Raw genomic sequence first — 16,190 nt, 5'->3', positions numbered from 1 at the left:
AGTTACTGCATCTTTTTCAGTATTCCCTCCTATTCTATGATGTATTTCCCTTTCCTGTCTAGTTTGGTTGAATTTCCTTTTCCTGTTTAGTTTTGTGTGGAGGTGAAATAAAGGACGGAGTGCAGAACCACGTCGTGTCTGTGGATTATTTACACACCAGACGGTTTTTCAATTGGTTCTGGGGTGCTTCCACCACCATATCTTGTGGCTTCACAGCTGGTTCCCTACTGCGCATCTGTGAAGCGTGCTGCGCTTTGTGAATGGCTTGGCATTGGGGAAAGAGAGAGAGGGGCCGGACGTCTGGGTGACCTCGCTGCGGAAAAGTTCCCCATTTGGGTGGAGCTCCGCTTTAAACAGAGTATTTTAAGGAAAATTTTTGTCATACAAAGTGAATTAAATTACAGTTTGCATCTGTTTTAGTGTTCCCTAGTAGAACACCATTTACTAAGAACACTGACAACCTGAGATCTGTTTCAGGGCCACTTTAAGACATAATACACAATTCTTATACATTAAAGTAGAATTTGTATCCCAGACTATAGGTCTGTCAAGTTTCTACAAAGAGTAACAAAAATAGTACTTTATGTGTGTACTAGTTCTACTGCATTTATTAGACTTTAAGGGAAGAAAGAAAAATGCTCATTCAAGACAAAAGAAAGTTGTAAAGTTTTGTGCAGGATTTATGCTTGCAGCAAGGTTACAATATAAACTATTTTTTATTTTCTGTTCTTAGGTAAAGTGAAACTACAGCCAAAACTTTTTTTTCTGGTTTTGGATAGGGGAGGGGAGCCTTGGACTCTGTCAGGTTTATATTGCTGTCTGCTTCCCCAATTGGGAGATAATTGTTCTGGTGGCCAATGTCACTGACACACAAGGTGATAGGATTCCAAAATGTTAAAGTTGTCAGTGGAACAGGAGGTGAAGTGAAATCTTTCAGAGGAGCGACTCCTGTTCTGGTGACAGCTAATGTGCCCACTGGTACCGGCAAGGAGCTAGGGACGGAGGTCACCCAGACACAAAATAGAAAAAGATTAGATGGAGACACTTCTGCAAGTTGATTGTCATGTTGGAACCTATATTAGAAAATTGTGACAGGTGTCAAACCAGCCATGTACACTGAACAAAATTATAAACACAACACTTTTGTTTTTGCCCTCATTTTTCATGAGCTGAACTCAAAGATCTAAGACTTTTTCTATGTACACAAAAGGCCTATTTCTCTCAAATATTGTTCACAAATCTGTTCAAATCTGTGTTAGTGAGCACTTCTACTTTGCCAAGATAATCCATCCACCTCACAGGTGTGGTATATCAAGATTCTGATTAGACAGCATGATTATTGCACAGGTGTGCCTTAGGCTGGCCACAATAAAAGGCCACTCTAAAATGTGCAGTTTTATCACACAGCACAATGCCACAGATGTCGCAAATTTTGAGGGAGTATGCAATTGGCATGCTGACTGCAGGAATGTCCACCACAGCTGTTGCCTGTGAATTGAATGTTCATTTCTCTACCATAAGCTGTCTCCAAAGGCGTTTCAGAGAATTTGGCAGTACATCCAACCAGCTTCACAACCGCAGACCATGTGTAACCACACCAGCCCAGGACCTCCACATCCAGCATCTTCACCTCCAAGATCGTCTGAGACCAGCCACCCGGACAGCTGCTGCAACAAATTTGTTTGCATTACCAAAGAATTTCTGCACAAACTGTCAGAGACCGTCTCAGGGAAGCTCATATGCATGCTCGGTGTCCTCATCGGGGTCTCCACCTGACTGCAGTTCATCGTCGTATACGACTTGAGTGGGAAAATGCTCACATTCAATGGCGTCTGGCACTTTAGAGAGGTGTTCTCTTCACGGATGAATCACAGTTTTCTTAGATCTTTAAGTTCAGCTCATGAAAAATGGAGGCAAAATCAAGTGTTGTGTTTATAATTTTGTTCAGTATAAACACAAGCTTTTTTTAAGCAAAGCAAATAATAAAATATGATTTTGTTTTCACAGATAAATTTGAAGACAATCTCAGATTCAAATACTTTTGGAGGCCCAAATGTGTTGAGCTTTGTTTTGGTATCCAACATTATGCTGGGAAGGTAAATCTGCATTAATATGAATATTTATTACTTTTTAATGATTATAAATACTATTTCTCTACTTTAGTTCCTGACATCCTGAGGTTAATTGGAATGCTAAAAAGATGTAACCATTTTTCTTTCAATTTTAGAACAACACCTTGCACCCTTACAAAGTATGTATTTAGACCAGGCATGTCCAACCTGCGGCCCAGAACCACAGGCAATGTGGCCCACTGCCCCCTGACAATTTATTTATTTTTTGCTGGGGAGGAAGGAAGTCGAGACGGGGGAACGGCCACAGCGGCTTCCAACTAACTGTAGGCCGAGGCTGCCTCGGAGCCTCTGTCAATGACAGACAGCACATTGGTGACGTCTATCATAGGAGCCGGTCCAGGAGGCAGGACTTCGTATGACAGCGGTCGCCGGATAAGCGAGAGATCCCTGCTCTGTGTAATCCAGCGGCTCTCCTCTCTCTTTATTGCAGACTGCATTGGATGGGCACGCACTGGGCACTGATCAGGCTGCAATGGATGGGCATGCACTTGTGAGGATGCATTGGATGGGCACTGATCAGGCTGCATTGGATGGGCATGCACTTGTGAGGCTGCACTGGATGGGCACTGATCAGGCTGCATTAAATGGGCACACACTGGTGAAGCTGCATTGGATGGGCATGCACTAGTGAGGCTGCATTGGATAGGCATGCACTGGTGAGGCTGCATTGGATGGTCACTGGTGAGGCTGCATTGGATGGGCACTGATCAGGCTGCATTGGATGGGTTTTTACTGCACGTTACCAAAAAGCATTGGTCTAAATGAGCGCTAAAGGAAACCTATGAGAGAACTATAAGCGATGCTATGTCTAAGCAACTTTTAACGTGTTTGAAAGTTTCAGACATGAAATATGAACAAAGCATATCTCTCTGTAGTGTGTACTTGTCTCAGTTAAAAGCAGTAAGTGTAATTTCTGTCTGCTGCTTTGTTCCTCTGCTAGCAGCATGAATCACTTCTAACAATTTTTCCTGACACCAAGAGAAAAATGGTGACAGGGGAGGAAACTCCAGCAGATTGACAGCCTCAGCTCTGTTCCTGTGAGCTGTGTGAAGAGGGGTGTGTCCCTTTCTTCCAATCAGCTCTCAGACCTCTCCTCACTGAGCTCTGCAGAGTGTAACTTCAGCTATCCGCCCCCTTTTTTCTGAACTCTCAGACAAGCTTTCAAATCCTGGACTTTGAATGGATTTAGAGGAGAGAGGTCTGCAGATCAACAGGTACAACTTATGTAGGAGGATTCGTTTGATCTCTGTGTATCATCTGAGGCCAGTCACTTCACTAGATATGTGTAAGGGTTTACAACTACTTTAAGTATACTTAAAGCTTGGTTCTCTCTGATTTCTGTACTCTGAGTCACTGAACTAAAACAAACAAGCAAATAAAGTTGTGGTGAAGTCAGAAATTCTGATCTGCATACTTGTGCCAGGTCAGTGACCCAGAAAGTATTATAGCCATTGGATAAGCATGACAGCCAGGCATCTGGCATTTCATAGGGATGTCAGTGGTGGCAGCCTCCATATTCTCTTGGTACAGGTTTGTTTTAACAGAACACCTTGTTGAAGAAGCAGATTGCCTGGCTACTGCCATACCTGAGACATTCAGAGATGGCAAATCTCAGCATTTCGATAACCAGTCCCATTCTTTTTGAGCAGTATGAAGAGAAGGGTTTTTTTTCCCCTAAAGTCAATATTAAAAATAATGTTTATGACATGATTTACCTGATTTGATATCTGTTTTGGGAGAGCACAAATAACCAGTAACCCTTATTCTTCCTGTCACAGGTCCTGTATGATGCCTGCGGATTTCTGGAGAAGAACAGAGACACTCTGCCAGCTGATATTGTGGTTGTGCTGAGGACATCAGAAAATAAGCTTCTTCAGCAGCTCTTCTCAAGTCCGCTGACAAAAACAGGTATCTCTTTGAGTCCCCTCTGTTTAGGTGTCCCTGCACCCCCAGTTCTGACATCCACTAGTATATATAGAAAACAGGCAGCTGTGAATATAAAGTTTCATAGTAAATTACCTCATTGCAATCATTTCATGCTACATGCAATTGTATTAAAGTGGTTGTAAAGGCAAAAGGTTTTTTATTTCACTGCATTCGCTGCATTAAGGTAAAAAAAAAAAAAACTTCCAAAACCAGTCCTCCTAGCCCCCCCTCCCCCCCTAACACAGTCCTGTATTAATCATGTGCCTGGCTCCAGTTCTTCCCTCGCTTCTCTGTGCTCTTATTTAAATCATGCATGAGCGCTGCGTGTGTCTATAAATGCACACAGCCCAGCTTGGGATTGAGCCTGCATGGGTGCCCCCATAGCAAGCGGCAGGCCACCCACTACCACCTGCCGCTTCCACTATGCCAATATGCTCCCATCGTGCACCAAGATATTCCGAGAGCCTAAAAAGTTATTTGACATCTTTACTTATTGAGAGGGTAATTCTAAAGATTTTGGGAAAACTGTCCACATTTTGACATACCTCTCTAATTCTTTTGAATACCCTGAAGCTGGGGTGGGCAACCTTTGAGAGGCGGAGATCTACCTGAACAACATGAAAGAGATCAAAAATCACTGGGGTGCGGCACCCTTTTTTTTTTTAAAGAAATTAAGGTCTAACTAAATAGTAAGAAAAACTTAGAAAAATATTATAGAACAACTGTCAATATAAAAGTATAAACTTAGCCTACCTTTAGAGTGGACAACGTTAGTTTTTTCTTTTTGTTGTTTTATTTATTTTTTTATTTTTACTATATTATTTAATTTGCTTTTTTTTATTTTTACAATTTTATTTATTTTCTTTTTCATTTTTTTTTTTGGGGGGGGGGGGAGAGCCCAGCCCCATTGGAGGGCTTTGGTGAAATATCGGGGGTCTAAACAGACCTCTGATGTTTCACCTTTGAGACAGAGAAAGGAGATTGAGGAGACATCCCTCAATCTCCTTCTCTGCAGCCTCAGCAGCATAGAATGAATGGACAGGAATAGTTCTGTACTTCCAGTGATTGAATGAAAAAAGCTCTGGAGCAACTGCTCTTACAGAGTGCAAAGGCACTTTGAAAAGTGCTCAGTCTATTGGACTGAAGTAAATCAACCCCTGGATGTCACATGTATGTTTCACTCTGTGTGACATGCAATGTATGTTCCAGGAAGCAACTTTTTTTTTTTTTTACTTGCTGCAAAGTACAAATTCTGGTATATCATCTAAATAGAAATGAAGGAGAATGTCAATGTAATAGCTGTGTCGTAATTTCAGTTTAGAGTTGTATCCTGAAGGTGGCACCATTGGCCTCTTGTCTACAGACAGCACTGACAAACTCCTATTCAGTATGCCAAAGTGGTTCACATTTCTCATTTATAAGCATGTGCTTCTGTGTTCAGTATGTAACAAATGTGCTTTATGTGGTGATGCTCACTTTTGTTTTTCACATCTGCGCTGACCTCATTTTAAAATTGCTTACGTATGATACTTTATAATCAGGGACATAACATAGTGGGATCTATGGACGCAAATAGAGCCTGCATCATCCTGAATTGTGGCCGAAAAGTGATTACCTTACAACCCCAATTTCCAGGCACCCGTCTTGGTTTCAAGACCTATTTCAGGAAATAGCTGTACTAACCCCTGTCTTTTAACTATGTGCCTTAACACCGCAGTGCAATTTAAGGCTGATTTATGAGACATTTGTCCTGTGAAGAATCGCAGAGCCTGCCATTGCTTAGGTCCCTTTCTGAAAATAATAACTGCTGAAATAAAGATAATTGCATTCTACTCTATGATGGGTCTGCTGACGTTCTGCTTTCTTAGTCACTTCCCCTAGTCTAGTGATTGGACAGTGAGAGAGTGGCTGCACATTACCGTGGTCATCTCTGTGTTCTTTCCTTCTCTAAGCAAGATCAGTACTAGGCTCACAGGTGTTGTACTATTAGTAGAAACCTGAATGGCTCAGGGAACTGCCTCTCCTTTGCCAGCCTGGGTGCTGCTGTACAGGGAATTGCAGGATGATATTAAGACAGAATGGGGTACATTTATCAGTTCTGTGAGCTCAGGTATGTTTGCCATTAGCTTGCAATGTCTTCCTTACTTTCATTGTCAAGATTAGTGATGAGCCGAACATCCCCACGGTTCCGTTCGCACCAGAACACCGCAAACAGGGGAAAATTTTGTTAGAACATACGAACTCCATCAGGGGCGGATCCAGAGTCTAGTCTCGGGAGGGGCAGTGCGGTTTTACGTGGGCAATTTGTCTGAACAATGGCTGGTGTTGCCGTTTCAATCATCAAGGCACCATGTTTGATATGGTGTCAGGATGATTGAAGCACATTATTTCTATTATTAGAATGTAATATAAAATGAAATAGTTCAACTCACCATAATGCAGAATCAGTGGGAGCCCTGAGCGTGTCACTTGCCACTGTCACCTGCCACCAGATGCTGCTTGTCACTTGCCACCAGGTTCAGCTTGTCACTTGTCATGTCATTAGTACTGCTGGTGGGTACTGCTCACTGGTACTGATGCGAGTGCTGATGGTGGGTACTGCTGACTGGTACTGATGGTGGGTACTGCTGGCTGGTACTGATGCGGGTGCTGATGGCGGGTACTGCTGACTGGTACCGCTGATGAGTACTGATGGTGGATACTAATGTGGGTGCTGATGGCGGGTACTGCTGACTGGTAATGATGGTGGGTACTGGTACTGATGGCGGGTACTGCTGACTGGTACTGATGACTGAAACTGCTGACTGGTACTGCTTGCTGGTACTGTTGGTACTGCTTGTTGGTACTGCTGGTACTGCTTGCTGGCACAGCTTGCTGGCACTGCTGGTACTGTTGGTACTTCTCGCTGGCACTGCTGGCACTGCTGGCCTGCTGGCATTTCTGGTACTGCTGGCATTTCTGGTACTGCTGGCCCTGCTGGCATTTCTGGTACTGCTGGCACTTCTGGTGCTTCTGTCATTTCTGGTACTGCTGGCATTTCTGATACTGCTGGCACTGCTGGCATTTCTGGTACTGCTGCCATTTCTGGTACTGCTGGCACTTCTGGTAATGCTGGCATTGCTGGTACTGCTGGCATTTCTGGTACTGCTGGCATTTTTGGCACTGCTGGCATTTGTGGTACTGCTGGCAATTGTGGTACTGCTGGCACTGCTGGCATTTGTGGCACTGCTGGCATTTGTGGTACTGCTGGCACTTGTGGTACTGCTGGCATTTCTGGTAGTGCTGGCACTGCTGGCATTTCTGGTAGTGCTGGCACTGCTGGCATTTGTGGTACTGCTGCTGGCATTTGTGGCACTGTTGGGACAGGAGCGGCGCTCAAAGTAGGCGGCTGGAGGAGAGAGCAGAGCCGCCGCTTCCTTCCTGTACGGCTCCTGTCACAGGCGGAGTGCATTGTGTATCACTCCGCCTTTGACAGGAGCCGGAACTATAGAGGAAGTAGCGGCTTCCTCTAAAATGCGGCGGCTCCTCCTCACAGACCGCAGCGCTCGGGGATGGCGGGTCGGGATCGCGCAATCTGGGCTTACCGACCAACCATCCCAGAGCATAGTGATGCTGGCCCCCCCCCCCCCCCCCGGATCAGCCACTAAACTCCATTGAAGTCTATGGGACACGAACATGAAAAACCAAAAGTCCTCATTTTAAAGTCTTAACTGCAAGTTATTGCCCAAAAAAAGTATATAGGGACCCGGGTATTGCCCTGGGGGACATGTACCAATGCAAATTTTTTTTTTTTTAAATAACCGTTTTTACAGGAGCAGTGATTTTAATGATGCTTAAAGTGAAACAATAAAAATGAAAAAGTCCTTCATGCCTGGGCGGTCCCCGTTAATGTGCCTGTAAAGTGGTGCATTTGTGCGATGTATGTAGCCTGTTGCAGCAATACTGAAACTACTAAAGGAAAAAAATGTCATTTAAACTTGCTCGCGGGTCGGCTTCCTCCAATACAGATAAAAAAAATGAAAAAAAAAATGGCGTGGGCCCCCCCCCCAAAATCCATACCAGATCCTTATCCAAGCATGCAGCCTGGCTGGACAGAATAAGGGGGGGGGGGGTTTGTTAACGAGTGAGCGCCCCCCTCATCAACCATACCAGGCCACTTGCCCTCAACATGGGGAGGGTGCTTTGGGGTGCCCCCCAAAACACCCTCATGTTGATGGCGACAAGGGTCTCTTCCCAACAACCCTGGGCTGTGGTTGTGGGGGTCTGCGGGTGGGGGGCTTGTCGGAATCTGGAAGCCCCCTTTAACAAGGGTGCCCCCAGATCCTGGCCTCCCCCCTATGTGAATGGATATCGGGTACATCGTACCCCTACCCAGTCACCAAAAAAGTGTACAAAAAAAATAAAAACAAAAGCCAGTTTTTGATAAGTCCTGTATTAAAAAATAAAAAAATAGTGTCCCCCGATGTAAATCCATCGTCGCCCGCCGCACCCGAAAAATATAAAAAAAAAAAAGAAGCTCCTTCTTCTCAAGACGCCTCCCGCGTAATGAGCTGTTTGAGTTTGACAGCTCTTTTATAAGAATCTGACCTCATGAGCACCCCATAATGCACTGCTCAGGTGCAGTGAATAAATTACTGTCCCCTCCCCTTTCCTATAAAAGAGCTGTCACAGCTCCAGCAGCTCATAATGCCGGTGGCGTCTCAAGAGGCAGGAGCGTGTTTTTTATTTCTCTATCTTTCGGGTGCGGAAGCGGGCGAACTTCCCGCAAACAGCCCCATTTGTTCGTGTGTTCAGCGAACATACGAACGCCCAATGTCTGAGTCAAACTTACATTCGACTCAAACTCGAAGCTCGTCCCTAGTCAAGAATACTTATGCAGTTCAGTTTCTGAGGGAATCTATTAGGTATGGTGTGTTTTGGAACTCAAGGGGAAAAGATTTTTATAACTATTACAGTACTTGTTATATGGGAACATGAGAAATAGTCATTTCTTATTTCAGTTCCCTAAACTCCAGGAACATATTAACCATTTCAGCTCTGGAAGGTTTTACCCCCTTTTTTGCTATTTGCACTGTACTATTTTAACTGGTAATTGTATGGTCATGCAACTCTGTACCCAAATAGAGCTTTCTTTGAGTTGTATTTAATCACCACTGGGTTTTTTATTTTTTGCGATATAAATGAAAAAGGACAAACAATTTAGAAAAGAAAATATATATATTTTTTTTGTTTACTACTACAAAAAATATCCAATAAAAAAAAAAATATATGTCCTTATAAATTTTGGCCAAAATGTATTCTGCTACATAATAAGTGTATATTGATTGATTTGCGTGAAAGTTATAGTGGTTAAAAACGATGGTATTCACTTATCCGGAAGGATTTGCCCCCTTAATGACCAAGCCCTATTTTGCGATTCATACTGCGTTATTTTAACGGACAATTGCACTGTCGTGTGACGCTGTACCCAAATGAAATTTACGTCCTTTTTTTCCCACAAATAGAGCTTTCTTTTTATTTTTTGCGTTATGAACAAAAAAATAGCAACAATTTTGAAAAAAAAAAAAAACAATAGTTTTCACTTTCTGATATATAACATTCCCCCCCAAAAAATTTAAAAAATCTAATTTTTTTAACATTTTAGGCCAATTTGTTTTCTGCTACATATTTTTGGTAAAAAAAATTGCAATAAGCGTATTTTGATTGGTTTGTGCAAAAGTTATCGCGTCTACTAACTACGGGAAAGATTTATGTAATTTTTTTTTTTTTTACTAGTAATGGCGGCGATCTGCGATTTTTTGTGGGACTGCGACATTGCGGTGGACAGATCGGACCCCTAACTGACATTTTTGACACTTTTGGGGGTACCAGTGACATTACTACAGTAATCAGTGCTAAAAATATGTACTGTTACTGTAATAATGACACTGGCAGGAAAGGGGTTAACAGTATAGGTGATCAAGAGGTTAAATGTGACCCTAGGGGAGTGATTCTAACTGTGGGGGGCGTTGCTTCTGAGATGACCACAGAGACATGTAATCCTATATAGAAGGATCACATGAGCTCTGTGATCATTCCAGGGAGAAGGACGGTCCTTCTTTCTCTGCGGGGAGCAATCGCGGGTGCCAGGCGGCAATCGAAGCCGCCTGACCCATGCATTGGCTTCCCCGCTGACGATCAGGGGCGGGATCCTCACCAGTGACAATTAATACAGTGAATATTGATAATACTATACACTGCCACTGTGCCAATGACACTGGCTGGCAATGGGTTTTGGGAATTGGACTGGAAATTGGAAAATGGGAATGGGAATTGATTGTCAACACAGAGCTCTGGGCTATAGTTGTACACAGCTGATCAGCAGGTTTCAGCCATGAATCATTGGGACAGGCAGGACAGGCTCCTGTTATGTACAGGCTCCCCTATGCACGTGCCCTAAACCCGGAAATAGGCAGTGACATATGGGTGTGTCACTTTGCCTGTGTGGGCCGCCTATCCACAGTACATTGCGGGTGAGGGGTCCACAAGTGGGTAAAGAAACAAATGAATGTAGCTCTATGGCCATTAGTATATCATAAAATGTTTTTTTTAAATGCAAGTATTGTAAATACCAGCATTTTACCATCTTGTAAGCCCCTGGATATACACAGCTGACAAAAACCATTGATATATGTACAATAAAAATATAAAATGCAGCATTGGAAATATAATTATACGGTTGTAGATCCTGACTTTTACCCACAGTGTCCAAACTTTCTGAATCTCAGTCTTCCACTGTTCCTAATTGATAAGTATTTCAGGTACTCTCATATTCAAAAGAAATACTGAAATACACAAAGTTTATCTCCTGTAGCGTGATAAAGCCTGGTACCATTTATTGGAACCAGCCACATAAAATACAAAAGCTGACGTTTGGACTCACAAGGAACGCTGTTGGCCATTCCTAATTGATGACATCAGTGCGCTAACTCCATCAAACGCATTTCGTCCTACAGTATGTCTTCAGAAGCCCCTTCCTTATATTCATTTTATCTGTGTATTTAACTGTTTGCCTGCAGTGTTTCCTTAAGTGAATGTTTGGCACCAGGTGAACCAGATGTAGGGAACATTTAACTGCCTTTATAGGACCTTGTCTTTAATAAAGTCATGTGCATGGCCTTGCTTTGTACACTGGTGAGCAGTCATGTTGGAACAGGAAGGGGCCATCCCCAAACTGTTCCCACAAAGTTGGAAGGATGAAATTGTCCAAAATGTCTTGGTATGCGGACACCTTAAGAGTTCCCTTCACTGGAACTAAGGGGCCAAGCCCAACCCCTGAAAAATAACTCCACACCATAATCCCCCCTTTACCAAATTATTTGGACCAGTGTACAAAGCAAATGCCTTAAAAATATGAATGAGCGAGTTTGGGGTGGAGGAACTTGACTGGCCTGCACAAAGTCCTGACCTCAACCCTATAGAAAACCTTTGGGATGAATAAGATCAGAGATTGCGAGCCAGGCCTTCTCCTCTAACATCAGTGCCTGACCTCACAAATGCGCTTCTGGAAGAATTGTCAAACATTTCCATAGACACACTCCTAAACCTTGTGGACAACCTCCCCAGAAGAGTTAAAGATGCTATAGCTGTAAAGGGTGGGCCAACTCAATATTGAACCCTTTGGACTACGACTGGGAAGCCATTATAGTTCATGTGCGTGTAAAGGCAGTCCCAATACTTTTGGTAATATAGTGTATCTTTGACTCTAGATGGGCTTGGAGGTTGGGCTGTATGAGGTCTAACCCTATCCAAAAATGATTGGCTATGTACAAATTTTATTGGGCAGACTGGAGAATTTGGATTGAGAGACCATTATTCTTCTTTTTCTTTGTGGCAATATTGTCAGATTGTTTCCAAATGTCCCCTATTCCTCTTAGTTGTAGAGCTAACTTTCTCATACAATTATATAACTATATGACTGGTCCATTGCTTATTATCAAGGCTGTTCCAATGACCTTGTGCAGAATAATTCACTGACATTCCTATTACAACCAATCTGTAGCTGGTGTCACATTTAAATTACAATATAATAGAAATAAATTCATTTCTTTGTACAGAGGATTAACATTTTCTAGAGGAAGCAGAGCAGCACAGTTGTATAACACATACCGAATAGAAATTAAAAAAAGAAAAAAAAATTAGCATGGCACAGGTAAAAGATTTTACACTCCAAGCACCCATCAAATATCCAATATATTTTAATATAAGGAATATTTAACTGAGAAGTTTACGGAGAGTTTGTAGACAGCTTATGCATTAAAGACCCACTGTAGCCAAAAATATTTTATTCTGGTAAATGTATGGGGTTAATATATGTAATTTAAGTATTAACGAGGTATTAAACTGAAAATCAAAAATGTAATGTATTGTGGCTTACCTGCCGTTAGATGTGGTGGCTGCATTAGTTTTCATTCTTAGGCTCTTAAAACTCATTTTTCACCTTGTGATCTGGCCAGTAACACACCTCCTGTATTAGACTGTTTCTACTCTGGATGATGACCTTTGGACAGCAGCATTGTTAATCTGGGGGGAGAGGAGCGTAAAATGTTCTAGCAGATTTAGATAAACTAACAAACTGAAGCCAAACCTCAGCTAACACGTTTTAAGCAGTTACAGTTTTTTTTTTCCTTTTGGTAAAAAGATTTTTATATACAGCTGCAAGAAAAAGTATGTGAACCCTTTGGAATGATATGGATTTCTGCACAAATTGGTCATAAAATGTGATCTGATCATCATCTAAGTCACAACAATAGACAATCACAGTGTGCTTAAACTAATAACACACAAGGAATGAAATGTTGCCATGTTTTTATTGAACACACCATGTAAACCTTCACAGTGCAGGTGGAAAAAGTATGTGAACCCTTGGATTTAATAACTGGTTGAACCTCCTTTGGCAGCAATAACTTCAACCAAACGTTTCCTGTAGTTGCAGATCAGACGTGCACAATGGTCAGGAGTAATGCTTGACCATTCCTCTTTACAGAACTGTTTCAGTTCAGAAATATTCTTGGGATGTCTGGTGTGAATCGCTTTCTTGAGGTCATGCCACAGCATCTCAATCGGGTGGAGGTCAGGACTCTGACTGGGCCACTTCAGAAGGCGTATTTTCTTCTGTTTAAGCCATTCTGTTGTTGATTTACTTCTATGCTTTGGGTCATTGTCCTGTTGCAAAACCCATCTTCTGTTGAGCTTCAGCTGGTAGACAGATGACCTTAAGTTCTCCTGCAAAATGTCTTGATAAACTTGGGAATTCATTTTTCCTTTGATGATAGCAATCTGTCCAGGCCCTGACGCAGCAAAGCAGCCGCAAACCATGATGCCCCCAGCCCCCCACCACCATACTTCACAGTTGGGATGAGATTTTGATGTTGGGGTGCTGTGCCTCTTTTTCGCCACACATAGTGTTGTGTGTTTCTTCAAAACAACTCAACTTTGGTTTCATCTGTCCACAGAATATTTTGCCAGTACTGCTGTGGAACATCCAGGTGCTCTAAACTGCAAACTGTAAACGTGCAGCAATGTTTTGTTTGGAAAGCAGTGGCTTCCTCTGTGGTATCCTCCCATGAAATTCATTCTTGTTTAGTGTTTTACGTATTGTAGATTCACTAACAGGGATGTTAGCATTTGCTAATGACTTTTGTAAGTCTTTAGCTGACACTCTTGGATTCTTCTTCACCTCATTGAGCAGTCTGCGCTGTGCTCTTGCAGTCATCTTTACAGGACGGCCACTCCTAGGGAGAGTAGCAGCGGTGCTGAACTTTCTCCATTTATAGACAATTTGTCTTACTGTGGACTGATGAACAGCAAGGCTTTTGGAGATACTTTTATAACCCTTTCCAGCTTTATGCAAGTCAACCATTCTTATGGGCTGCCCCCCCGATGGCGGCCCTGCTTGTATCATGTCCACAGTCTCCAACCATCTCTTGTGTCATGTCTGCAATCTCTGATCATCTCTTGTATTATATCTGCTCTCTCTGACCATCTTTTGCATCATGTCCGCATACTTGGACCATCTCCTGTATTATATCCACAATCTCTGACCATTTCTTTTCCCATGCCCATAGTCCTTGGCCATGTTCTTTTGTGTGTCCGCTGTCTCTGATAATCACTATTCACTGGCTTTTATTGCGTCCCCCTGGGAATGTCAGGGGCTGCACTTGAGTCCACCCACCCCCCCCGCCCCCTCATATTTAGAAAGTTGACCACCGCTGTTCTAAAGACCATTTCTACATTATAGGATTGGGAGGGGAAGCATCTGGGTGTTTTGGTGGGGGAGGGGCGGGGTGGCTGTAGCAATGATTGGAAATAGTTTGTAGTAATGCTTCTTGTATGTTCTTTACGGTTACCACCATACAGCATTGCTTTTGGTTTACAATATTTTTCTCAAGTTCAAGTCTGCTTTAAGGCACGTGGCCACATTAAAATATTCAGCATATTTTTATCTGCTGACTTCACCAAGCAAAATGGATAAAAGAGTGTGTGGGGTCACTTTGCCAGTTGTTTTTGTTGCCAAGCACTAGTGATGATCATGTAGTGCTATGGAACATTGCTTTTCATGCTCACATTCTCCACTCTTCTTATACTATCGGCCGTAAAATAACACCCTGCCGTCTGACCATCTGCAACTCTTTTTATTTTTGTGGGAATTTAACCAAGTGGCAAGATGAGCCAGTGATGAGCACAGCACACAGCAGAAGTGTTTCTCTCATTTTCCAGCAATATCAAAACACAAATACATATTCAATCTATGTGTCTATATAAATATATAGTAAAAAGCTTCAGGCTTTATTATAACAAATCTGCTTAATTGGTTTTAATGTAAACACAACACACATATGTATACTATGAACAGGAACTGCCAGAATATCTACAAAATATAGAATATATGTTTTGGTTCCTTCTACATTAGATTTTGACCTGACTCAAAAATATTGTGTAGCACCCTCCTAGTCAGGTGCTAGGTAGCAGCTGTAGTTTTGGCTTTCTCTGCTTAAAAGGAAAGCAGTAGGCAAAGCATTTGTGCTCTCTGGTTATCAGGGAGCTGGATCTGCTAGTTAGGCCTGCTCCATGTGTTAAATGTGTGATTCATGTGGGCTGAGGGAGTGTCCCCACTGTATCCAATAGAGCGGTACGTTGGACAGTGGAGGAAACCCAGCAAATGACACACAGGCTTTGATAGCATCCCATGGGTTTGGCATCAAGAGTGATGCATTATAGGATAGGATATAAAAGCCAGAAGCACATGAGGCAGGGGGTCTTTGGGCGGGAAGCCAGGTCCCAGAAGGAAGGTGACGGCTATCTCCTCTTCTGCAGCAGTGGATGGTGGTCACAGGCGGTCGGCCTAGTGAACCAGAGTGTGTGGCTGAATCCAGAGGTCCAGGAGAAGCTGACTGGTGGAGTAGAGGGCAACGATGACTCTGGAAAAACAATGTCCGTGAGTACAGAGGAACTTGCCCGGGGTTCTGTCCAGGAAGGGGACCAATCCAGAGTGTAGAGTCTGTGGACGGGGGTCAGTACACAGTGAGAGAGAAAAGGTGTGCCAAGTTAGAACCCTGAAGATAATTACAAGCAGGAACATTTATTCTATCTTCATTCCAGTGGCAGAGTGAAGCAGCAGCCTTGCCGCATCCTCAAGTCAGTTTTCCTCAATACTGTGAATTGTTACTAGTTGGAGAATCCCACTCACCCCTTCTCCTATCCCAGTTCCAAATAAAACCACAAAACAACATCCCCTGGACTGATCATTGACTGAGCCAATTACTTATAGTGATACGTTTTTGCAATCAGTTGCTATGGGTAACCCAGGGGAATCCTTAAAGTGTAATACTCAGCAGTCCTCTAGGGGGCAGTGCTACAATTGTATTTTTTGTGCATGTTATTTTTTATTAAACATATAAATCAAATGACAAGCCTGTTGATACTTCTTGACTGGCATAGGACTTCTACAGGACTTGATACATGAACAAAAGCAGATTTTTGTTAATTTTTTTGCCCATGCCAGTCAACATTTATTTCAAATAGAACCTATATGAATTTAATGTGTACTACCATGGTGTCGTCTACTGACATGATCAGGGCTGCTGTAAGAAG

At 42.8% G+C, this 16,190-nt stretch overlaps 1 protein-coding gene across 1 annotated transcript in view; it reads left to right on the top strand.

Moving 5' to 3' along the window:
• The window catches only part of MYO3B (myosin IIIB), a 597,729-nt gene that overhangs the window by 368,969 nt on the left and 212,570 nt on the right, over positions 1-16,190 (top strand). The window contains exons 22-23 of the mRNA XM_082260313.1: positions 2,008-2,096; positions 3,911-4,040. Coding sequence (XP_082116439.1) covers positions 2,008-2,096; positions 3,911-4,040 — 219 coding nt within the window. The remainder of the gene's footprint in view (positions 1-2,007; positions 2,097-3,910; positions 4,041-16,190) is intronic.

Source organism: Pelophylax lessonae (genome assembly GCF_965119305.1).
Source record: "Pelophylax lessonae genome assembly, chromosome: 6".
Lineage (NCBI taxonomy): Eukaryota > Metazoa > Chordata > Amphibia > Anura > Ranidae > Pelophylax > Pelophylax lessonae.
This window is presented reverse-complemented; position numbering and strand designations above follow the sequence as displayed.